General features: G+C 43.2%; 2 protein-coding genes across 2 annotated transcripts in view; one reads left to right on the top strand and one right to left on the bottom strand.

The window, feature by feature from the left end:
• LOC149278881 (ubiquitin-conjugating enzyme E2 L3) overlaps window positions 1–13,790 on the bottom strand; it is a 101,610-nt gene extending 87,820 nt beyond the window's left edge. Inside the window, exons 1-2 of the mRNA XM_089501623.1 lie at window positions 13,758–13,790; window positions 6,033–6,128 (exon numbers count right to left, since the gene is read on the bottom strand). Of these exons, the coding sequence (XP_089357749.1) occupies window positions 6,033–6,128; window positions 13,758–13,784 (123 nt within the window). The 5' untranslated portion in view covers window positions 13,785–13,790. The remainder of the gene's footprint in view (window positions 1–6,032; window positions 6,129–13,757) is intronic.
• A 451-nt stretch (window positions 13,791–14,241) lies between these two features.
• Window positions 14,242–24,836, top strand: part of LOC149278880 (GTP-binding nuclear protein Ran-like) — a 37,190-nt gene continuing 26,595 nt past the window's right edge. The window contains exons 1-2 of the mRNA XM_089501642.1: window positions 14,242–14,303; window positions 15,094–15,139. Of these exons, the coding sequence (XP_089357768.1) occupies window positions 15,101–15,139 (39 nt within the window). The 5' untranslated portion in view covers window positions 14,242–14,303; window positions 15,094–15,100. The remainder of the gene's footprint in view (window positions 14,304–15,093; window positions 15,140–24,836) is intronic.

The raw sequence follows: 24,836 nt of genomic DNA, 5'->3' as shown, positions 1-24,836 counted from the left end.
ATCAGTAGGAAAAGGGCTTTTAGGCCATTGCAAAGAGAAGATGGCAAAATGCTAACAGGGGACAGAGAAAAGGCAGAATTTGCTTTTGGAAGGGCCAGTTTTCCTTTCGACCATACCTTTTAGTTCCAAATCATACTTTGATTTCTTTGCCTCAGTCTTCTCAGAAAAGGAAAAGGGTGTTCAACCTGAGGAAAATGGAGCAGAGGATAGAATAAAGGAATTTCAGCAGAGAATAAGTAAAGAGCTAGTACAGGAATACCTTGTTAATCTAAATGAATTTAAGTCTCCAGGACCAGATAAACTACATCCATGGGTATTAAAAGAACTGGGAAATGTAATATCAGAGCCATTGGCAATAATAATGCTTGAGAACTCCTGGAGAACAGGAGAGGTGCCAGCAGACTTTAAGAGGGCAAACCTTGTCCCCCTCTTCAAAAAGGGGGAAAAAGAGGATCCTAACAATTATCGTCCAGTTAATCTGACATCAATACCAGGAAAGATTCTGGAGCAGATAATTAAACAGAGAGTCTGTGGACATCTAGAAAGCAATGCCATAATCACTAAAAGTCAACATGGGTTTCTGAGAAACAAATCATGACAGACTAAGCGGCGCCTGCCCTCCCGGGACCATCCTTCCTCTCACCTGCAGCCAAAGAGGCCCCAGCTGGGGCATTAAAAGGGAACCGGCCTTCCCTCCTCCATCTTCCTCGGCGCAAGGCTTGGGAGCGGCGCCTGCCCTCCCCGGACCATCCTTCCTCCCACCTGCAGCCAGAGAGGCCCCAGCTGGGGCATTAAAAGGGAGCCGGCCTTCCCTCCTCCATCTTCCTCGGCGCGAGGCTTGGGAGCGGCGCCTGCCCTCCCCGGACCACCTTTCCTCCCACCTGCAGCCAGAGAGGCCCCAGCCGGGGCATTAAAAGGGAGCCGGCCTTCCCTCCTCCATCTTCCTCAGCGGCGAGGCTTGGGAGCGGCGCCTGCCCTCCCCAGACCACCCTTCCTCCCACCTGCAGCCAGAGAGGCCCAGCCGGCTTTGGGCAGAGAATGACTGGGGTGTCTCTTTCCTTTCCTCTTTACTGTACTGCGGGGGGAGGGGGAGGATATGAATGTGGGGAGTGTTTTGGCTGGGGAGGTAGAGGGTAACTCTTCTTATGCGAGCGGGGCTCCTATTGAGGTAGTGTGGGGCAAGGGGAGGTATGGCGGTAGCAGAGTGGACCAGCGTTACAGGAGAAGGTGAGATCAATGCTTAATATCTATCCCGCCTTCCTGTCCCTCTTCTAACCAAAGAGATCTGAGGGTCGCTCCAACCGTACCATAAACCCTGTCTCTGCTCCTGTGCAACGCCAAGTCTATTAAGAACAAATCCCACATCATATATGACCTGCTCGAGGATAACAACTGTGACCTGGCTTGCATTACTGAGACCTGGCTTGGGCCTGAGGGGGAAGCTGTGTGGGCTCAGGCCCTACCTGCCGGGTACTCAGTGAAGGACCAGACGAGGTTAGGTGGGCGGGGGGGGGGGGGGAGTGTCGCCTTGGTGCATAAAAACACCTTGTCTCTAACCAGGAACCATGTTCGTCAAACTTCCTACATCAAGTGTATCTACCTGACCCTGAAGGCCAGAGACAGTCTAGCGATTCTGTTGGTCTATTGGCCACCCCGTGCGCTAACAGACTCCCTTAACGAGCTGACACAGTTGGTCTCAGAGCTGATGCTGGAGTCCCCCAGGCTTCTAGTCCTGGGAGACTTCAACATCCCCTTCGCGACCAACCATGTTCCATTCGGTGCGGCTCAGGAATTCATGGATACCATGACAGCCATGGGCCTGTCACAACTGGTCTCGGGGCCTACGCATTCTGCGGGTAATACGCTTGATATGGTTTTTTGTACGGACATGGAAATTCCATGGGCGGAAATATCTAATATTTCCCCCTTGTCATGGACGGATCATTTCCTGGTGGAGGCAAAAATCAAGGCTTCTACCCAGATCCCTCCTGGGGGTGGCGGACCCATTAGAATGGTCCACCCTCGAAGGCTGATGGAACCCAAAAGGTTCCAGGGAGCCCTAGAGGGGTATACGGTTGGAAACGACAGCAATTCTGTTGATGCCCTGACTAACATCTAGGATACCAATCTCTCCAGGGCTATACACAGTATCGCTCCCAAGCGCCCTCTCAGACCCGCTTCCAAAAGGAAGCCCTGGTATATGAAAGATCTCCGGGCAAGGAAGCGGGTGCTGCGATGGCTAGAGCGCGTCTGGCGGAAATACCAGCGCTTAACCAACCAGGCTCTCCTAGACCTTCTTTTGAAGGACTACGGAGAGGCGAAACGTGCAGCTAAGAACTCGTTCTATGGTGCATGTGTCGCGTCCGCGGAGTCGCGTCCGGCAGAGCTGTTCAGGGTTGTGAGGGAGCTAACTCAGCTCCCTCCTGCTCTGAACCCTATTCTTGAACCATCTAAGGCCTGCTGTGACCAATTTAACAACTTCTTCGCTGATAAAATCTCTCGGATAAGCGAAGGTCTAGATGCCAGTATTAGAGTAGAAACCAGAGCAGAGGTATCCAGAGCTTCCATGGACTCAGTTATACTGGATCATTTTGAGTCTGTGAGTACCGATGATGTGGACAAGATCCTTAGAAGTGTTAGGAAGACAACTTGCTCTCTCGATCCCTGTCCCTCATGGCTAGTGGCTCAGGGGGGACCGGTAGTGACTTCAATGTTGCACCAGATTATCAATACATCTTTGAGGGATGGGCAATTTCCATCTAGCTTAAAATTGGCCACTGTAAAACCTTTGCTAAAAAAGCCCTCCCTCGACCCTCTGATGCATAATAATTACCGGCCAGTTTCACTATTGCCATTTTTGGGGAAGGTGATCGAGAGGGCGGTTGCAATCCAGCTTCAATCAATCTTGGACGAAACGGATTATCTAGACCCGTTTCAAACCGGCTTTTGGGCGGGTTATAGGGTTGAGACTGTTATGGTCGCCTTGGTCGATGATCTCCGTCTGGGCATGGACAGGGGTAGCGTGTCCCTGTTAGTGCTCTTAGACATCTCAGCGGCTTTCGATACCATAGACCATGGTATCCTTCTGGAGCGCCTGGCAGAATTGGGAATCGGGGGCACTGCGCTCCAGTGGTTCCGATCCTACCTCTCTGGGAGGTTCCAGATGGTGCAGCTGGGAGACGTGTGCTCCGATAAGAGGGCCCTTACATCTGGGGTCCCTCAAGGAGCCATTCTGTCTCCCATGCTCTTTAACATTACATGAAACCGCTGGGAGAGATCATCCGGAGACATGGGGCGCGGGGTTATCAGTACGCTGATGACACCCAAATAGTCTTCTCTATGTCTCTGACTGATGCAGTGACCGGGGATGGCATCTCTCTTCTCGTGGCCTGTCTGGAGTCGGTAATGGGCTGGATGAGGGAAAACAGACTCAGTTTGAATCCAGAGAAAACGGAAGTGCTCGTGATAGGTTCTCCTGGCCCAGGGATGGCAGTGGTTCCACCTGTCCTGAATGGGATCACACTTCCTGTGAAGGACTTAGTACGCAGTCTGGGGGTGCTCCTTGACTCGTCGCTCCACCTCACATCCCAGGTGGATGCAACGGTCAAGAGCACCTGTTATCAGCTTCGGCTGATACACCAGCTGCGTCCCTCTACCTGGGCCGGAGCGACCTTGAAACAGTAGTACACGCTCTGGTAACCTCTCGTTTGGATTTCTGCAATGCGCTCTACATGGGGCAACCCTTGTACCATACCCGGAAGCTGCAACTAGTGCAGAATATGGCAGCAAGACTGGTCACTAATACATCCAGGGCCAGTCACATAACATCGGTCTTAAAAGACCTCCATTGGCTGCCTATTCGCTTCCGGGCTCAATACAAGGTGTTGGTTATTACCTATAAAGCCCTAAATGGCTCGGGCCCAGGGTACTTAGAGGACCGCCTCTCTCCATACAATCCGCCCCGCACACTCAGATCAACAGGGCAGCAACTGCTAAGAGTTCCAGGGGCGAGATTAGTCACTACCACCAGGAGGGCTTTTTCCACCTCGGCCCCCACCCTCTGGAACTCGCTGCCCGTCGAGCTCCGCTCGGCTACCTCCCTGGCCCAATTTAAGAAGGGGTTGAAAACACTCTTTTTTGAGCAGGCCTACCCCTGACCCCTCCCTCCTGAATGCCCTCCTCCCCCCTCCGCCAGCATCGGTGAGCTGGCATGAGTTTTTTAGTGTTTTTAATGGAATGTTTTAATTGTATTATTGTTTTTACTTTTGTATGTATTTATATTTTGTTGGAAACCGCCTTGATATTTGAAAGGCGGTATATAAATAAAACTTTATTATTATTATTATTATTATTATTATTATTAATCTTTAATTAGCAGGAGTAGCTAATACCCCAGAGTAGAGGAGCAAAATACGCACAGGAACAATAAGCCCTTGCCAAGTCAATAAATTAGCTTCATCATCTTGGATATTACGAAAATGAACTTCAACAGAAAGAAATGTAAGGTACTAAACTTAGGGGGGGGGGGGAATGAAATTCATAGATATAGGATGAGGTGCACCTGGTTTAACATCAATACATGTGAAAGGGATCTAGGAGTCCAAGTAGACCACAAGTTGAACAAGAGTCAACAGTGCGATGCGGAAGATGAAAAGGCCAATGCGATTTTAGGCTACATCAACAGAAGTATAGTATCTAGGGAAGTAATAGCCCCACTCTAATTTGCTCTGGTTAGACCCCACCTGGAATAGCGTGTCCAGTTCTGGACACCACAATTCAAAAAGTATGTAGATAAACTGGAGCATGTTCAGAGAAGGGCAACCATAGGATCTGGAAACCATAAAGCCCTATGGGGAAATTTTGGGGAGCTGGGTATTTTCAGCCTAGAGAAGAGATGGTTGAGAGGTGATATGATAGCCCTGTTTAAATACTTGAAGGGATGCCATATTGAGGAGGGAGAAAGCTTGTTTTCTGCTAGTCCAGAGACTAGAACCCGGAACAATGGATGCAAACTACAGGAAAAGAGATTCCAGCTCAACATTAGGAGGAACATCCTGAGAGTAAGGGCTGTTCAACAGTGGAACACACTCCTTCCTCGGAGAGCAATGGAGTCTCCTTCCTTAGAGGTCTTTAAACAGAGGCTGGATAGCCATCTGTCAATGAGGATGCTTTGATTGAGATTTCCTGCATCAGAATGGGGCTGGACTGGTTGGTCCTTGGGGTCTCTTCCTACTCTAATATTCTATAAATTACTGTATGCTTCCCCTCCATCATTGGAAAATGGGCAGTATTAACATTTGCTAGTCAGTTCACACAATGAACATCACTGGATTGGATCTATTGTTTCTTAAATATAGGTTTTCCAAGTTTTAACTACTGAAGACTGATTTTCTTAACTTGCTATCCATGGATTCTGCCATTGAAAGTTTAAAAATATCTTTCTCCCATTCCAAAAAATAAACCTTGATTTTTTCCATTTCATACAAGGGACATTATTGCTCTATGTCATTATATATAATGGGAATTTACTTTCCACAAAATTTGCTACCCATGGGTTGGGGATTCTAAAACTAAGCCCTTGTGGACACCAGTGGTCCAGCGTATTATATTTAAAAAAAAATTCAGGTTATACTTCTTATGCACACAAGACAGAAATGCCTTCTTATATTAGAAGATTTTTTAAAACTGACCAAGCATTTTTGCAGTTCTAGGTTTTCAGGAGTTCATTATTAAGTACATTTGTTATTTTGTTTGGAAAATTAACCGTCAAACATTATAGGTCCCATATAGTACAATGGACCTGCTGTAGCCATCCGTATACTGGAGCTCCTGCAGATCGCCCCTCCCATATTAGCCAAAAATAAGAAGCACCTGTGGGCACTATAACAAGGGAAAATATACATAATCACTCATTGATTTATATGGGCTTTAGCTCAAGCATTTTGTTTGTTTGCTTGGTTTTTTTTTCTTCTCATAAATGGGAAGGGCCTGCTGTACTTTCAAAAATGGTAACAAGCCATTTTTCTACTCACAGGAACAATAAGCCCTTGCCAAGTCAATAAATTAGCTTCATCAACTTGGATATTACGGAAGTTCTTCATTCCACACTTGCGAATTTCTTCAAGTTCCTGTAAAGCAAACACAATAAAAATGCAGGTTAGCAAGAACAGACAGAATCTGTTTTAGGAAAATTGAGGTGTTATTTTTCTTCAACAATAGCTGGGAACAAGCACTGAAGCTGAGTTTTTCCTACTCACCCTGTTTTGTCCTAGCTATTGTTGTAAATAGTTTCACAGAATATTTGAACAAAGACAATGGTTTCCTGACACACTATACACAGTTCAACACTATCTGACCCCTCCTCATAGTGATGCCCTACATTTATCTATTCCCCTCACCACAGGTTAGTTCCATTGCCAAACTGAATCTGCCAGTTCATCTCCATGCACAAAGACTAGTTTTCTATGCTACCATGCTACCAATGTCTTTCTTTGAGTTAGTCTCCAAGGTGCTACAAGATCTCTCTACATATTTATTCTACAGACTACTATAGCTATATCTTTGAATTCTATCACAGAATATTTGGATATTTGTTTGCTTCAATGTGAAATCAAAGGCTTTCATGGTTGGAATTCATAGTTTTTTCTGGGTTTTTGGGCTCTGAGGACATGTTCTGGAAGAGTTTATTCCTGACATTTCTCCAGCATTTGTGGCTGTCATCTTAAGAAAATGCTGGCATGGAAGTGAGTGGGGTATGGCAGGAGGTTGGACTAGATGGCCCTTGTGGTCTCTTCCAACTCTATGATTCTATGAAGAGCATACAAAAGTTTCTACATTACCCAATAATATCCCCTCCCCCATGTGATTGCCTATTAAAATCTTGTGGAACAACAAATTATTTGCCTGCCGATAAAAAGAGACCAGGAAAGGGGCCAACTTATCTTCCCATGGAATGAAATGCCAGTGTGGGAAAAGCCATTGAGAAGGCTCTCCCCTGATACAATGGGATGCAATATTCATTAACATTTCCAAAAGATATTAACAATTATGAATGTTTTTCACACTTATTTTATCAAGGGAAATAGTTTTTATTATCTATTCTGATTGTTACATTAACTTGACATCTAACCATAAAATATACCAAAACCGATTCATAACATTGCCTGTAAACATATATATGATGTATACTAATAATAATAATAATAATAATAATAATAATTTATAGCCTGCCCAATCACAAGGAATCTGGGTGGATTAAAACAATAAAAATATAAAAAACAATAAAACAAAATACAATAAATAAATAAAATACAATAAAATAAAAGAGAGTGACGTTAGTTACAGGAAATTACACTTAGGCCTGATGGAAACTAGGCCTGTCTTTTTCACTCCCTCCCAGGTCTGATGATGACAATATCTTGAAGTACCTTTGAGACTAGCTGAAAAAAAGAGGTTGGCAGCATTAGCTTTCATAGATCTCAGACTACTTCTCCAGATGCTTTTGGTTGAGTGGAAGAATGGTTATTGCAGAACTAAGACAGAGGAAAATAGCCTTACTTGCATCCAGTTTCCACCCAGAACACAGTCTACAGATCCACAGTCTACAGCCAAGCCATTTAATACAATCACATCTGCTCAGACAACAGGATAGGAACACCAAACTCAAGAAATTAAACATCTATTCAACATCTTTATAAATGACTAGAACTCCTGGATAAGTCTCAGCAGACTGGAGGAAGGTAAATGTTGTCCCCATCTTCAAAAATGGGGGAAAAAGATCCCTACAATTATTATCCAGTTGTTATTATTATTATTATTATTATTGGTATTTATACCCCGCCCTTCAGCCCTAATGGCTATCAGTTAGTCTGACATCCATACCAGGAAAGATTCTAGAGCATATCATTAAACAGAGAGTCTGTGAACATCTAGAAAGCAATGCCATAATCACAAAAAGTCAACACGGGTTTCAGAGAAAGAAGTCATGCCAGACAAATCTGATCTCTTTCTTTGATAAAATTACCAGCTTGGTAGATGAAGGGAATGCTGTGGATATAGTATATCTTGATTTCAGTAAGGCCTTTGACAAGGTCTCCTGTGATATTCTTGCAAATAAACTTGTAAAATGGGGGCTAGATAAGGTAAATGATACATGGATTTGTAATGGACGAACCCAAAGGGTGCTCAACACTGATTCCTTATCATCCTGGAGAGAAGTGACCATGTCCAGTGGGGTCCTGTCCTGGGACCAGTGCTATTCAACATCTTTATCAATGACTTGGATGACAGAATTAGGGGCATACTCATCAAATTTGCAGATGACACTGAATTTGGAGGAATAGCTAATACACCTGAGGACAGGATCAAAATTCAAAATGACCTGAATAGACTAGAAAGCTGGGCTAAAACTAACAAAAAGAAATTCAACTCAGAAAAATATAAGGTACTGCATTTAGGGCAGAAAAACAAAATGCATAGATACAGCATGGGGGAACACCTGGCTTAAGGAGATCTGAGAGACCACAGGTTGAACATAGGTCAACAGTGCGATGCGGCAGCTAAAAAGGTCAATGAAATTTTAGGCTGCATCAATAGACGTATAGTATCTAGATCAAGAGAATAATGCTTACTGTGTCCAGTTCTGGGCCCCACAATTCAAAAAAGACATTGAGAAACTCTAGCCATGTGTGCAAAGGAGGGTGACTAAATGGTGAAGGGTCTGGAAACCATGAAGCCCTTTGAGGAAAGATTTAGGGAGCTGGGGATGTTTAGTTTGGAGAAGAGAAGGTAAAGAGGTGATATGACAGCCCTGTTTATATATTTGAAGGGATGTCATAATGAGGAGGGAGCAAGCTTGTTTTCTATTGCTCCAGAGAACAGGACCTGGAGCAGTGGATGCAAGCTCCAGGAAAAGAGATTCCACCTTAACATTAGGAGGAACTTCTTGACAGTAAGGGCTGTTCGACAGTGGCTTACCGGTCTGAGGAAACCAAATCTCACACTCCTTCCTTGGAGAAAAGTAAAGTCTCCTTCCCTGGAGGGCTATCATATCACCTCTTAACCTTCTCTTCTTCATGCTAAATATCCCCAGCTCCCTAAGTCTCTCCTCATAGGGCTTCATGGTTTCCGGACCCTTCACCATTTTAGTTGCTCTCCTTTGGACACATGGCTCCAGTTTCTCAATATCCTTTCTGAATTGTGGGCCCTAGAACTGGACACAGTAAGCACTATTACTTCCCTTCATCTAGACACTAGTATTCTGGAAGGCATAAGGGCTGGAGAAAATAGCCAGTCATAGAATCATATAATTGGAAGAGACCCCAAGGACCATCCAGTCCAACCCCATTCTGCCATGTAGGAACTCTCAATCAAAACATCCCCATTGACAGATGGCCATCCAGCCTCTGTTTAAAGCCATCCAAGGAAGGAGACTCCATTACTCTCCATTGAGGTAGTGTGTTCCACTGTTGAACAGCCCTTACTGTCAGGAGGTTCCTAATGTTGAGGTGGGATCTCTTTTGCTGTAGTTTGCATCCATTGTTCCATTGATGCATTGTTCCACCTTGGAATGTAGTGGAGTGTCCTTCTTTGGAGGTCTTCAAACAGAAGCTGGATAGCCATCTGTTGCAAATATTTTGATTGAGCGTCTATATACAGTGTACCCACGTCATACACAGGCATGCTATATGCGACTTTCAGCTTCTGCTAAAAGCTGTGTGATGGAAGTGGCAATGGCACGGACACCCATGGCGCAAACACCATGCCACATGCACAGACCCCATTGTTTTCAATCAGGCTCAAACATATGCAGGATTTGCCTTACGTGGGGAGGGGGGGGGGCGGAACGGATACCCCACATAAGGCAAAGGAGCACTGTACTAGATGCCTCTGTTTAAATGTTTGCAGGGATGTCATGTTGAGGATGGAGAAAGCTTGTTTTCTGCTGCTCCAGAAAACAAGACCCGGAACAATGGATTCAAGCTAGAGAAAAAGTAATCCCAGCTCAACAGTAGGAGGAACTTCTGACAGTAAAAGCTGTTTGACAGTGGAATATGCTGCTGTCTTGGAGGGTAATCGAGTTTCCTTCTTTGGAGGTTTTTAAATGTAGATCAGGTGATCATCTGTTAGGAGTACTTTGGTTGGTGGTTCCTGCTTGGCAGAAGGTGCTTGGGCAGGATTGCCCATGTGGTTTCTTCCAATTCTATGATTCTATAATTCTACATTGGGATAGATTATGCTTGACAAACTGTTTGCTGTTGTTGTTGTGTGCCTTCAAGTTGTTTCTGACTTATGGCAATGCTAAAGTGACACTATTAGGGGGTTTCACAGCAACGTTTGTTCAGAGGTGGTTTGCCATTGCTTTCCTCTGAGGCTCAGAAAGTGTGATTTGACCAGAATCACCCAGTGGGTTTCATGGCTGAACTGGGAATTAAACTTTGGTCTCCAAAGTCATAGTTATTCAAACCACTGTACCATGCTGGCTCGGCTTTACAATAAATTTCACTATTTTGTTCTATATGTGCTATGCTTATTTCAAAGTACAGTAATATAAAATAAAGATTTCCTTTATTTTCAAAACACTTTAAAATCTAATATTATCATAACTCCCATTTAAATGTCTATATTTATGTAAACAGAATGGGTGAAAATGACAAATCACAACTATTCAATAAAAGACACAGAGCTATGTCTGTCATTCTCACAGTAGTTGACACCTGCATAATGCTGATTGTATTAAAAATGTATAAAGTATAAAAATGTATAATGTTAGACCAGACTCTAACTTCAGTAATAGGTAAAATAAATGAACCATAAAGAATAATCCTTATGCACAATTGTGTGTCTGTGGTAACAAAATACAGAAATAAATGAATATTGTTCTATGAATCTAATTGAAAAATGAAACAATCTTAAGTTTCAGAACCAGCATGTAATATTACTAATAATTTAATATTTGCTCAGACTAGAAACTACTTATATCTGTGCTACAATTTAAACACACACAGACACAGAAACATACACACAATCTTTATTAAATATAAACACATTAAATTTACATTTAAAACAATACAGAAACATAGAAATTAAAGCAAAAAGACATAAACAAAATAGAAGTAACAAATAAAGACAAATAACAAAGACAACTAAGACAACTAATAAAAGCATATTATCACTAGAATAATCAAATTATAAAGTTGGAAGAGACCGCAACAGCCGTCCAGTCCAACCCCATTCTGCCATGCAGGAACTCTCAATCAAACCATCCCCATTGACAGATGGCTATCCAGCCTCTGTTTAAAGACCTCCAAGGAAGGAGACTCCAGTACAATCTCCAAGGAAGGAGTGAACTCCACTGTTGAACAGCTCTTACCCTCAGGAAGTTCCTCCTAATGTTGAGCTGGAATCTCTTTTCCTGCAGTTTGCATCCATTGCTCCGCGTTCTAGTCTCTGGAGCAGCAGAAAACAAGCTTTCTCCCTCCTCAATATGACATCTCTTCAAATATTTAAACAGGGCTATCATATCACCTCTTAACCTTCTCTTCTCCAGACTAAACATCCCCAGCTCCCTAAGTCTCTCCTCATAGGGCTTCATGGTTTCCAGAGCCTTCACCATTTTAGTTGCCCTCCTTTTGGACACATGGCTCCAGTTTCTCAACATCCTTTTTGAATTGTGGTGCCCAGAATTGGACAGGGCATTATTCCAGGTGGGGCCTGACCAGAGCAGAATAGAGTGGGACTATTACTTCCCTTGATCTAGAGCCTATGCTTCTATTGATGCAGCCTAAAATTGCATTGGCCTTGTTAGCCTTTGCATCACACTGTTGACTCATGTCCAACTTGTGGTCTACTTGGACTCCTAGATCCCTTTCACACGTAGTTTCATTCAGCTAGGTGTCCCCTCCATCCTATATCTGTGCATTTCAGTTTTCCTTACATTTCTCTGTGTTGAATTTCATTTTGTTAGTGTTGTCATATGCCAGAACAGATGACACTGGTTGTTAGAATTCATTCACTTAAATTCCCTTAGGACGTTTTTATCTAAATGTAACCAGATCTATAGCTAGTCTTGAAGCCAGATGAAATGGATCCAAATAATCAATTTTATCCAAAAACCCAGCCCCAATAAATCTTCCAGAAGGAACCTTTGGATTTTGTCGGTTATCGTGATTGCAGAAATTTTCCCCATACATGACAATCCTATTTTTCACAATTTTTCTTTGATTTCTTAGCATTTAGGCTTGTAGTTGTAGTCTTTAACAATTCTGAGTTTTTTGATGTGATATTAATTGCTAGATATTTAGTTTTTGTACTGATTTAAAATTTTGTTTTATTTTCCAAGATCTATTTCTTTTCTTATGGCAGGTTTGTCAATAACATTGTGGATTTTTTTCTTTGTACTACAGTTTACAAGATATTCAAATACCAATGAAACTAAGCAAAAGTGATACTAAGGTATAGGTGATTTCTTCAGCTATTAGTATGCAGGGGCTTTATGTTTCAGTTTTCTTTTAGGTACAAATAAGAATTCTTTCTTGTTTGTATATAGCAAGAAATGTTATAATCACCTTCTTTGCAATAACGAATAGATATGGTAGGAAGGAAACACAAATGTGCACACAAGATGTGGTTGTATCTTTTTTTTTTAATTTAAATATTTATTTCTATTCTGCATTTTTCTGCATTGACTGTAAGACTCAAAAAACTGGAATTAAATTTTAAAATACTCCTCAGAACTCATAGGGACACATTTAAGCCCCCCCCCCTTCCAAAACTTTCACATACTATGTGAATGTGGCTTGTGTCCCATTGAGGTTAATAATGGTTGCCTTTCTGTGGATTTTCAAGTCTATATATTTAAAGTGAATGAAGCTGGAGGGGTAACTGTATAGTTAAAAATTCACAAGATACAAAAGTCAAAATGAGATGAAATGATCAAAATATTGCTACAAGATTCATACATACTTCATTAAACATTCTCAGAGATAAATCTATAACCATCAGAATAATATAGGTTGTTTGTCTTCCAAAATCCAGTTGATAAAAAAGTTTTTCATATTAATCGTTGAAATGTCATTGTAGTTAGTGTTTTACATATAGTGCCCTACAAATATTGTTAATTTAAGTTTATTGTAGTTGCAGTTTAGATAACAATAAAGTCTACAGGTGTGACAAGTTTATTATAATATTTAAAGTGGGAAATGTGGAAATTTTAAACCAACACTAAATTTGGAATGTATTTACAAAACATATTTTTCTTTATTAATTTTGTGAAGAAGAGGAAGTGTAGAAAGGGTACAAAAATACAAAATTAATAGAGCAACTGAAAGTTTTTTTTAAAGAAGGCAGAATAACTTTTATTTAAAATAACATGATAATAATTCTAAAGAATAAAAATATACAGTGCACAATAAAATTATAGTTGTACAAGCCATTATACTCCTCATCAGCACGTATGGATGTAAATGCTGAACAAAGCTGCAAAAAGATAAGAAGAATACAAACTCATTTGGAGAAGATACTGAAGTTGACAATCAAATGGGTCCTTGATATAGTTGACTGGCACGGCCTATATTCCTAAGAAGCCGTCGCAATGGCTGTCTGAAAGCCAAGCGCAAACGGTTTAAGTAGTTGGAGTCCAAAAAACAACTTAAACTATAGTTTAATAGGCAGCATGTATTATTAAATTAACCTGAGACGTCTTGCTTTCCGCCAGAGATTTCACACACCCAAAAAGCCCAAGGAAGGATGCATTTTACCTTCATCAGCCTCCTGCTAGCCGCCATCTTGGATCGTCTCCACAATGCTCAGCGGCCTCAGATACGGAAGAGGAGGCTACAAACTTAGTGGCTTCCTGAAACACAAAAAAGGAAGTTTCTGCCTTCCGGAGCTTCACCTAAAGAAGACGCACACGTCGCTTTAGCGAACTCTAAAAACCAGTTTGTACGTCCATATTTGGTTTTACATTTTTATGGTTTGAATAAAGATCTAATTTTTAATGTTTATCTTAAAATCAGAATCGGAAGTGGGTTTTCTTGTGGAAAACTAAGCACAACTTTACATTTTTGAAAGGTACAGGTCAGGAAAAAACGTTATAGTAGAATCAGAATGAATCGTGTATCATTTTTGAACGAGTTTCCAAACGTCCCTTTCTGAATAAAATTACTGTTTTTTGCGCATGCGTCGCGTTTTCCTCGTCTTCTTCCTGTGTGTTTTATTTTTGTTTGAATCGCCACGCTTCCGCCATTTTCATTGCTGTTGTCGCTCGTCTATTCCATTGAAAGGAAAAAGGAGGAATCGGAAAGGTAATTTTATAACAGCGGCCAGACATCAGGAAAAGGAGAGTTAACATGAAGATATTTGATTGAACATAAATGTGACTGTTATGGGAAATGGTCAGCGTTCATTTGAGAAGCAACACTATTGAACGGAGTGGAGGTTGGGCGTAAAAATAGGGAAACTAGCTCTTTCAGTTGCTTCTTTGAATAAGGAGAATATGGAGAGAAGGTTGAGACAAAAATCAATACAATAGCGCCTGGCTTCCCTCCAAAACTGAGCCAAGATGGGTACATGGGAAGAATGTATGAAAGAAATGTATGAAGAAATATACAAAAGAATCAGAGAGAAAATAGTGTAAAAAAATCTTATTTTTATATCTTATTTTTATTTACACCCACCTTACATACATTCAAAGAAAATAAATACACATAACATAAAAAAGTATGTAACCCCATGACATAATAAAGAAACCACAACTGCACCAGAGGGATTATTTTAATCAGTGAAATGTGCACTTCAAAATATGTGTGCCTTCATAAATATGAGCAAAAGTACTTTTAAAAACAAGAACCAAAGAATAATTTAATTTCAATTTGCAATGTTTACATTTATGAATTAAATATTCTGAGACATTTTTCAATTTTTCATACATAATACAAATCTCACAATCCTTCAGTCTTTATACCTAATCATAGTGAAGAAAAGTTTGAGATAGGGTAAGAAGGAAAAATAGTTCATTGCACCACTATTTCTTTTCTTTTTTTTTTTTTTTTCTTTTTGACTCAGGAGTGTCATATCACTATAATTTCTTTTCAGGCAAAGTATGGCTGCCCCACAAGGAGAACCTCAAGTGCAGTTTAAGGTAATGAACCATTGGTCAGTGACAAACTCATTCCTGTTAACTGATGAACACAACAACACCTCTTTTCTGTGTGATGCTTCTCCTTAGGAATGTTCATATGTTCTTTTTAACAAAATGGTAGCTATATTCTGTTACATTTATATCTAGGCTATCTTCCTAAAGGCTATATGTAAATGTACCCATTTATTTCTCTCCCATTTTATTCTCATAATAGTCTAGTAATATGTGCTAGATTAAGGGTACAACAGACCTTTGACAATCCAGTGAATTTCATGGCCCAGAAGTCAACACTTTAATTTGTATAGTGGCTCTTTTTTGTCACAGTTCTGACATAGTTTAACCTCTGGTTTGTAAACCTGGTTTTAAAAATTACATTGAGTCCCTGCTATGCTCTGGAGTTTGCTCCAGGGCCCCCCATGGACATCAAATTATATGGATGCTCAAGTACCATTAAATATACATTGTGGCCTTCCCTTATGCAGGCATCTGTTCCAGACCCACCCACCCACCCATGTAGGCTTGAACCCTATCAGAAGTAATGGAGTTCGTTCCCATGGTACACCGTGCTACACACAGCACAGGTGCATACCCCATTACTTCTTCCGGGGCACACTACAATGGAATAATAAATTTGTGTCCTGAATGTAAAATGGCAGAATCAAAGTTTGCTATTTGGAATTTTTTTTTTTCTGAATATTTTCAAGCTGTGAGGGCTTGAATCCATGGGCAAAAAAATCTGTAGATAAGGAGGGTTTACTCTTTCAAAGATTTATCCAGTTTTATCTGTTGTTCATCACCTTGGGATCTCTGCTGGGAGGAGTCTGAACCCTAAATTCTACAGAAGGCTGGCAGAGGGAGTCTAGTTCATTCCATCCAGGAGGAAAAGGCTGGTTTTCTTCTCCATGTGCTTTTGGTGAGATCTAACCTTATACTTTGGGCTAGTGCATTCTGGGAGTCACTGCTGGGAGGAGTCTGAATCCTAAATTCTACAGAATTTTAATTTTACTATATAGTCAGGGAGGTTTTGGAGAATAGAGAAGCTGACCTAAAAACATTGTTGGAGGGGGCTCTTTAATTTTTTCACTTTTCTTTTCCCTTTTTCCTTAAGGGGCTTGTGGGGACTTTTCCTCATAGTAAGTGAGTCAGAGACTTTCTTCTGGAAGGAGCTAGTAGCCAGGAGCTCTACATAACTATAGACTCAGTGGCTTGAACTCAGTGACAGAGCTTGGGGACAAAGGCCAAATTTAGCAGGGGAAGCCCACAGTCTTGTTCAGTGACTCCTTAAAACTTCTCAGTATGGACACTGAAGGCCCTGCTACAGTCACCTGCAACACTTGTGGGATGTTTGTCTTCTTGCCTAGGGATATGGGGAACTTCACCTGCCCCAAGTGCAAGGTGGTAGCCCTCTTAGAAGATAAAGTACAACAGCTGGAGGTCGCTACACTTCAGCATCATAGGGAGCAAGAGGTTTTCCTGACCAATGGGGTCCAACACGGGTCTGTCCTGGGCCCAGTGCTATTCAACATCTTTATCAATAATAATAATAATAAGTTTTATTTATAGACCGCTATTCCGCAATGTTCATAGCGGTGTACAGTAAAAATAGCAATACAAAATTAGCCCCTACCCACCCCCTCACTCCCTCCAGGCTGGATGATGACAGTTGACCGTGGAGGAAGGGCTCTGTCACTTCAGGGCAGTCCCGATAGTGTTGGACCCACCCCCTCGCTCCCTCCAGCTGGATGATGATAGTGACTTAGAGGACAAAATTGGGGGTATACTTATCAAATTTGCAGATGACACCAAATTAGGAGGAGTAGCTAATACCCCAGAGGACAGGTTCAAGATTCAAAATGACCTGAACAGATTAGAAAACTGGTCCAAAGCTAACAAAATGAAATTCAACACGGACAAATGTAAGGTACTGCACTTAGGGCGGAAAACTGAAATGCACAGATATAGGATTATGGGGGACACCTAGCTGAATGAAACTACATGTGAAAGGGATCTGGGAGTCCAAGTAGACCATAAGTTGAACATGAGTCAACAGTGTGATGTGGCAGCTAAGAAGGCCAATGTGATTTTAGGCTGCATCAATAAAAGTATAGTGTCTAGATCAAGAGAAGTAATAGTGCCACTCTATTCTGCCTTGATCAGGCCCCACCTGGAATACCATGTCCAGTTCTGGGCATCACAATTCAAAAAGGACATTGAGAAACTGGAGCGTGTCCAAAGGAGGGTGACTAAAATAGTGAAAGGTCTGCAAACCATGTCCTTATAATAATAAATAATAATAAAAAGTTTATTTCTATATCGCCCTTCTAAAAATCAGGGCGGTGTACAACAGGATAATCCATACATCTAAACAATTGAACATATAAAATACATTAAAACATTACAGTAAAAACAAGCAAACTCATGCCAGCTTAACCAGCTGACGACGGAGGGGTGAGAAAATATACCGGGAGATAGAGTCAGGGGTAAGCCCGCTCGAAAAGATATGTTTTCAACCCCTTCTTAAATTGGGCCAGGGAGGTGGCCGAGCGGAGCTCAGGGGGCAGCGAGTTCCAGAGGTTGGGGGCCAATGTGGTAAAGGCCCTCCTGGTGGTAGTAACTAGTCCCGCCTTTGGAGAGGAGAGAGAAGAGAAAGTTAAGAGGTGATATGATAGCCCTGTTTAAATATTTGAAGGGATGTCATATTGAGGAAGGAGCAAGCTTGTTTTCTGCTGATCCAGAGAACAGGACCCGGAGCAATGGATGCAAACTACAGGAAAAGAGATTCCACCTCAGCATTAGGAGGAACTTCCTGACAGTAAGGGCTGTTCGACAGTGGAACAAACTCCCTTGGAGTGTAGTGGAGTCTCCTTCGTTGGAGGTCTTTAAGCAAAGGCTAGATGGCCATCTGTTTGGGATGCTTTGATTTGGATTTCCTGCATGGCAGGGGGGTTGTACTGGATGGCCCTTGCGGTCTCTTCCAACTCTACGATTCTATGATTCTATGATTAGACAAATTAAAACAATAATCAAAATAAATGATCTGTTTGGAGATTTTACTATATGAAATAAAATAAATAAATATGCAAATAATTTTAACTTATACAGTTTTCAGATTAGTTCACATCAGGAAGTTAAAATGATGTCCATTTTTAATGGGATAGCATTTATGAGTGATTCCTAAAAAAGGCTGAGTTGCAATGAAATTGAACAAAAAGTAACAACAAAAGCTGAGAGTAGTCATTATGTTTTCATGTGCATAAAATCATGTAGTTCCTTTGTTTTCCTTAAATTAATAATTTAAATTTCCCTGTATATTAGCCATCTGGTCTGTGGTTTTCCTATATTTCTTCTTCTCTCTATCTTTCCTAGCATTATTGCTATTATTTTTCAACCATGGTATCCTTCTGGAACGCCTGAGAGAGTTAGGTATTGGGGGCACTGCGCTCCAGTGGCTCCGGTCCTACCTCTCAGGAAGGTTCCAGATGGTGAGGCAGGGGGACTGCTGCTCTTGTAAAAGAGAGCTGACATCTGGCATCCCTCGGGGCGCCATCCTGCCCCCCATGCTATTTAACATTTACATGAAGCAGCTAGGAGAGATCATCTGGAAGCATGGAGCTCGGTGTTATCAGTATGCTGATGACACCCAGATCTATCTCTCCATGTCTCTGATTGAGACAGTGACTAAGGAAGGCATCTCTCCTCTAGATGCCTGTCTGGAGTCAGTAATGTGCTGGATGAGGGAAAACAAACTCAGGCTGAATCCAGAGAAAACAGGTACTTGTGATAGGTACCTCAAGACCAGACAGGGAAATTTGCCATCCAGTCCTGGACGGGGTCACACTCCCCCTAAAGGACAAAGTTCGCAGCTTGGGAGTACTCCTGGATCCATCCTTACAGTTATCATCCCAGGTGGATGCGATGGCCAGGAGTGCTTGGTAGCAGCTTCAGCTGATATGCCACCTGCGTCCCTGTCTGGACTGAAAGGACCTTGAAACTGTAGTACACGCATTTGTAACCTCTAGTTTAGACTTCTGTAATGCGCAATACATTAGACTACCTTTGTACCAAGTTTGGAAGCTTCAGCTAGTTCAAAACGCTGCAACCAGATTGGTCACAGGAACACCTAGATCGGACCATATTACACCAGTATTAAAATCCTTACATTGGCTGCCAATTAGCTTCCGAGAACAATACAAAGTGTTGGTTATTACCTTTAAAGCCCTATATGGCTTGGGCCCGAGTTACTTGAGGGAACGCCTCTCCCTATACAATCCGTCCCGCACACTCAGAACAACGGGAAAGCTCCTACTTGAACACCCTAAAGTGAGATTAACAGCTACTCACCAAAGAGCATTCACAGCTGCAGCCCCTACGTATTGGAATAACCTCCCGGAAGAGATTCAATGTATTTCCACCTTGGACGCCTTTAAGAAGGCGCTGAAAACCCATCTCTTCCAGCAAGCATACCCCTCTGACCCTCTATAAAGGAAATAACCCAAATATATATCTATCTCAGGATGTTTTTATATTGTATTTGTAAATTGTGTGTTTTTACTAAATATGCTATTACTGGAGCTGATTTTAACTAATTGTAACTGTGATGTATTGTGATTTGATACTGGCTGTCATCCAGCCTCGATCCGTAGGGAGAGGTGGGAAAATACAAATAAAATTTTTATTATTTATTATTATCTTATATAAAACCACCCTGTCACACACACACACACACACACACATTCACACCTTGGTACATAAATCCTTATGACTTCCTCTGGGAGTAGAGAAGGAATAGAAAGGAACTTATAGAGGAAAAAAGAAATCTGGGAAGAAAAGAGAGAGAGGCCTGTCCAAATAAAAACATTTTTGCTTGCTATAGAAAAGCAAACAAGCCTAATCTCCTGTGGAAGGGCCTTCCACAAGCTGGAAGCAGCCACAAAAAAATTATCTCTTGTGTCCCCACCAACAAGCCTGTGATGGTGGCAGAACTGAGAGAAAGTCTTTCCCTGAAAATCTTAGGGCATTAGCTGGACTCTAGAAATAATTATTATCATCATCTGTTCAAGGTCCCCATTTGTTTGTCTTTTTAGCTGTCCATAGTATCCTCAGCACTCTTTCAGGATCAGATTTTAAAAACCCTTCACTGGCTGCCTATTAGCTTCCGGGCACACTATCAGGTGTTGGTCACCTATAAAGCCCTACATGGCCTATGTCCAGCTTACCTGAGGGAACACCTCCTCCCATACAATCCTTCCCACACAGTCAGGTCCTCAGGGAAGAATCTATTGCAGTCACAGAGAACTAGACTGACAACCACTTCCCAGAGGACATTCTTTGTTGCCGCTCCAAAAATCTGGAACGATCTGCCCAACGAGATCTGCCATTTAACATCTTTGGAAGTCTTTAAGAAGACAATAAAAACAAATCTCTTCTGGCAGGCATTCCCAAACTGACTCCCTATCTCACTCTCCATTTGCTTAAACTTGTTCCCCTCAAATTGATCTGTTTCCAATCAGAGAAGGATACGAGCATCCTGACTTTGGGTAGCTCTGCCCGCCTTGGCTCCTGATAGGGAGGGAGAAAAGAACAATGGACCTGGGGCCTAGCTCCCCCCCCCCCCCATGGGTGGAGTGACCCAAGGAACCCCAGTCTTCTTCCTGCCTTGCTCTTGGTGGGACATGCTTTGTTGTTTTTCTCAAGATTTCAAGCCTTCTATCATCTGAGCTCCCCAGACTAGCCTGGCTCTCCCTCCCTTCCCTCCTTTTCCTGGCTTTCCCTTAAAAAAAAAGAGGATTCCTTCCCTTGTTTTTCTCCTCCTTTCTTGCCTCGAGGTGTAGCAGAAGCTCCTGTGGTGGACCTCCGAGACTAGCTCAAGGGGGAGACCCATCTGGAAACCACAAAGGATTCAGATTACCACAGACGACTGTCTCCAGGGCTCGGGGGGAGCTATTGCAGGCCTCACATAACCCAGGGGCGTTGCAATTTGATATAACGGTCACACAGCATCAATTGGCTGGAACTGCAGGCAATTCATCTGGTGCTACGGTCCTTCCAGCACCTGATTCTTCACAAGGATGTCCTGATAAGGACAGACAACATTACAGCAAAGGCCCATATCAACTGACAGGGCAGCGCCCAGTCACAGTCTCTGATGAACATGGCTTGGCCACTCCTGACATGGGCCAAAGACAATCCGTTCTCCCTAGACGCAGAACACCTGCAGGGAAAACTAAACTCCAAGGCAGATTGGCTAAGTCGATCAGACATAGACCAGTCAGAGTGGAGCCTTGACCCAGAGGTGTTCCACATTGTCATGATGAGATTCGGGCATCTGGTGCTAGACCTATTTGCTTCCCCATCCAACACCAAGACTCCGAGTTTCTTTTCCAGGTTCCAGATAGAGGGAGCAGAAGATATAGATGCTGCCCTCAATTGTCATTGGCCAGAGGGCCTCCTATATGCCTTCCCACCAGTGCCCCTTATCTTAAAGTTCCTGTCCAAGGTGTGAAGGATCAGGTAGCCTTGGTTCTCAGAGATCCTCAGTCTGCCAATTCCGAGTCTACCCCTGCCCATCAAGCCAGACCTGCTGTCTCAGGGCCAGGTTCACCATCCCAATCCAGTCTCGTTTCAACTACACACCTGGAAATTGAACGCCACATGCTAACCAGTTATGGATATTCGCCAGAGGTGATCGAATTATTATTATTATTATTATTAACCTTTATTTATAAAGCGCTGTAAATTTACACAGCGCTGTACATACAATCTTTTTAATTAGACGGTTCGCTGCCCTCAGGCTTACAATCTAAAAAGACATGACACGAAAGGAGAAGGGAGTGGTGGTGGGGAAGGGGATGAGGTCCAGCAGTCTTCTCTATCTCTGAGACCTGGACCAAGGCAGATGGACTGGAGGGAGGGCTTGTCTTCTTGGACCTAGCCTGCCTCTCTCTCCCTCAAGATGGTGGGTGAAGGGAGGGCTTGTCTTCTTCCAGGCAGGCCTGGTGGAGCTAGCCTGCCTCTCTCTCCCTCAAGATGGTGGATGAAGGGAGGGATTGTCTTCTTCCAGGCAGGCCTATCATCCCCATGCCAGTTGACGCTCAAAATTTATGAATACACATTCAGGACATTCCAGAGGTGATGTAAACGCAAGAAAAAGGACTTCATCCATATGTCAGTGCCTACAGTCCTCCAGTTTCTCCAAGAAGGAATTGATCAGAGCCTTCGCCCTAACACCATTAAGAGACAAGTGGCGGCGATAACCTCCATCCTCCCTCACGACAGGGCGGACAAGATATCCCACCATCCTCACATTCACAGGATGCTCAAGGGAATGGTTAACAGACTACCTCCAACCAGACACTACTTTCCGTCGTGGGACCTTCACCAGGTCCTAAAAGCCCTGACCATTCAACCGTTTGAACTGCTGAAGGAGGTGCCTCTTAAGTTCCTAACCTGGAAGATGCTGATACTCACAGCACTCACGTTGGCTTGGCGTGTCTTGGAGATCGGCACTCTTTCTGTCTGCAAGGAGTTATGCGTTTTCAGAACAGACTTGGTCCTGATCCAACCTTCATTCCCAAGGGGAACTCGGTGTTTCATACATCCCAATGTCAGGACCATGGTAAACAGGTATGAGGAAGTGACATGTATGTGGCCACTAGGTGGAGCTGTTGTGCAAGTTATTTACAGCTCTAGTGACAGTTATATGTGTCACCATTTAAACAATGCATCATTGGAATGTTGATGCAACTGTCAACTGTCATTCTCAACTGTCACTCAGTGAGAGTGACACAGTGTGTGCCTCAGAGTGGGTTGTTACTGGTGTGGATGCTGGATGATGTCATTGTATATACTGTTGTACACAGTGGAACTTCTATGAATAAAAGACTCATCTGAGAGAAGATTACAGTGTCTCTTTCCTCCTTGAGAAAGCAACAGGTGTTTCTCCAGCTCACAAGCTACTGACTACAGTCACAAAGGTGGAGAATCTGGCGCCATAATAATAATAATAATAGGATTTATTTATATGCCACCCAATCAATGGGAATCCAGGTGGCTTACAACAGAGGGGATAATAGATGGTTCCCTGCCCTCAGGCTTACAATCTAAAAAGACACGACACAAAAGAAGGGAATGGTGGGGGAAGGGGATCAGGTCCAGCAGTTCTTCTCTCCCTCTGAGGCCTGGACCAAGGCAGATGGACCGGAGGGAGGGCTCTTCTTCTTCAGGCTAGCCCTCATGGAGCTGGGCCTGCCTGGTCACTCCCTCACAGGCCAGAGGATGACAGTTATGGAGGGGGGAGTCTCTTCTTCCAGGCTAGCCTTGATAGAGCTGTGCCTGCCTGGTCAACTCCCTCAGAGGCCGAAAGATGACAGTTATGGAGGGAGGAGTCTCTTCTTCCAGGCTAGCCCTGATGGAGCTGGGCTTTCCTGGTCAACTCACTCATAGGCTGGAAGATTACAGTTATGGACGAGGGAGTCTCTTCTTCCAGGCTAGCCCTGATAGAGCTGTGCCTGCCTGGTCAACTCCCTCAGAGGCTGAAAGATGTCAGTTATGGAGGGAGGAGTCCCTTCTTCCAGGCTAGCCCTGATGGAGCTGGGCCTTCCTGGTCAACTCCCTCAGAGGCTGGAAGATGACAGTTATGGACGGGGGAGTCTCTTCTTCCAGGCTAGTCCTGATAGAGCTGTGCCTGCCTGGTCAACTCCCTCAGAGGCTGAAAGATGTCAGTTATGGAGGGAGGAGTCTCTTCTTCCAGGCTCGCCCTGATGGAGCTGTGTCTGCCTGGTCAACTCCCTCAGAGGCCGAAAGATGACAGTTATGGAGGGAGGAGTCTCTTCTTCCAGGCTAGCCCTGATGGAGCTGGGCCTTCCTGGTCAACTCCCTCAGGCTGGAAGATGACAGTTATGGACGGGGGAGTCTCTTCTTCCAGGCTAGCCCTGATAGAGCTGTGCCTGCCTGGTCAACTCCCTCAGAGGCTCAAGAGGGCAGCGGCCTTCAGAAAGTTGGAAGCTCTCTTCATATCTTTTTGACCTAACTCTAAAGCAGGGGTAGGCAACTGTTTTGAGCCAGGGGCCGGGTTGCTGTCCCTCAGACAACTGGGGGGGCCGAAGCCAAAAAATAAATAATTAAATATTTTTTTAAAAAATCAAATAAATAAATAAACCAGGACAAATGTAGGACAACATTTTCAAATGGTGGACACTTTTTTTAAAAAAAGTGGAGGACACGCAAAAAAAATTGCTGATTTTTTTAAAAATGTTAATATAAATGCATGTTTCTGAGGCATCTATAGACAATTGCCCCCCTTGCCCCTGCGCGTGAGAGGCCAAAGGCCCCAGCGGCAATCGGCGGCAGGACTGGGCTGGGGCCAGTCCCAAGGCCTCGCCGGGCCACATCCGGCCCACGGGCCGCAGGTTGCCTACCCCTGCTCTAAAGGAAAAAATGTGTCAATCTCCAGCATGGCAAAATGGATTAAAGAGTGTATCATCACCTGTTACAAAGCTCTTAACTTGACTCTGCCAAAGGGCAATACCACCCAATCAATTAGGAGTGCGGCAACGTCAGCAGCCTTGGCCACTAACAATCCTCTGGCTGGGATTTGCGGCTACTTGGAAGACACCATCCACGTTTGTCAGACATTATAAACTAGATTCCTTTCAGTCAGCTGAGGCGGCTTTCAGACAGTGTGTGTTACAACAAATTG

The sequence above is a fragment of the Sceloporus occidentalis genome, unplaced genomic scaffold, assembly GCF_023333645.1.
Source record: "Sceloporus occidentalis isolate IW3139 unplaced genomic scaffold, rSceOcc1.0.p SCAF_177, whole genome shotgun sequence".
NCBI lineage: Eukaryota > Metazoa > Chordata > Lepidosauria > Squamata > Phrynosomatidae > Sceloporus > Sceloporus occidentalis.
The sequence above is the reverse complement of the archived record's forward strand: the minus strand, read 5'-3'. Positions and strand labels throughout refer to the sequence as shown.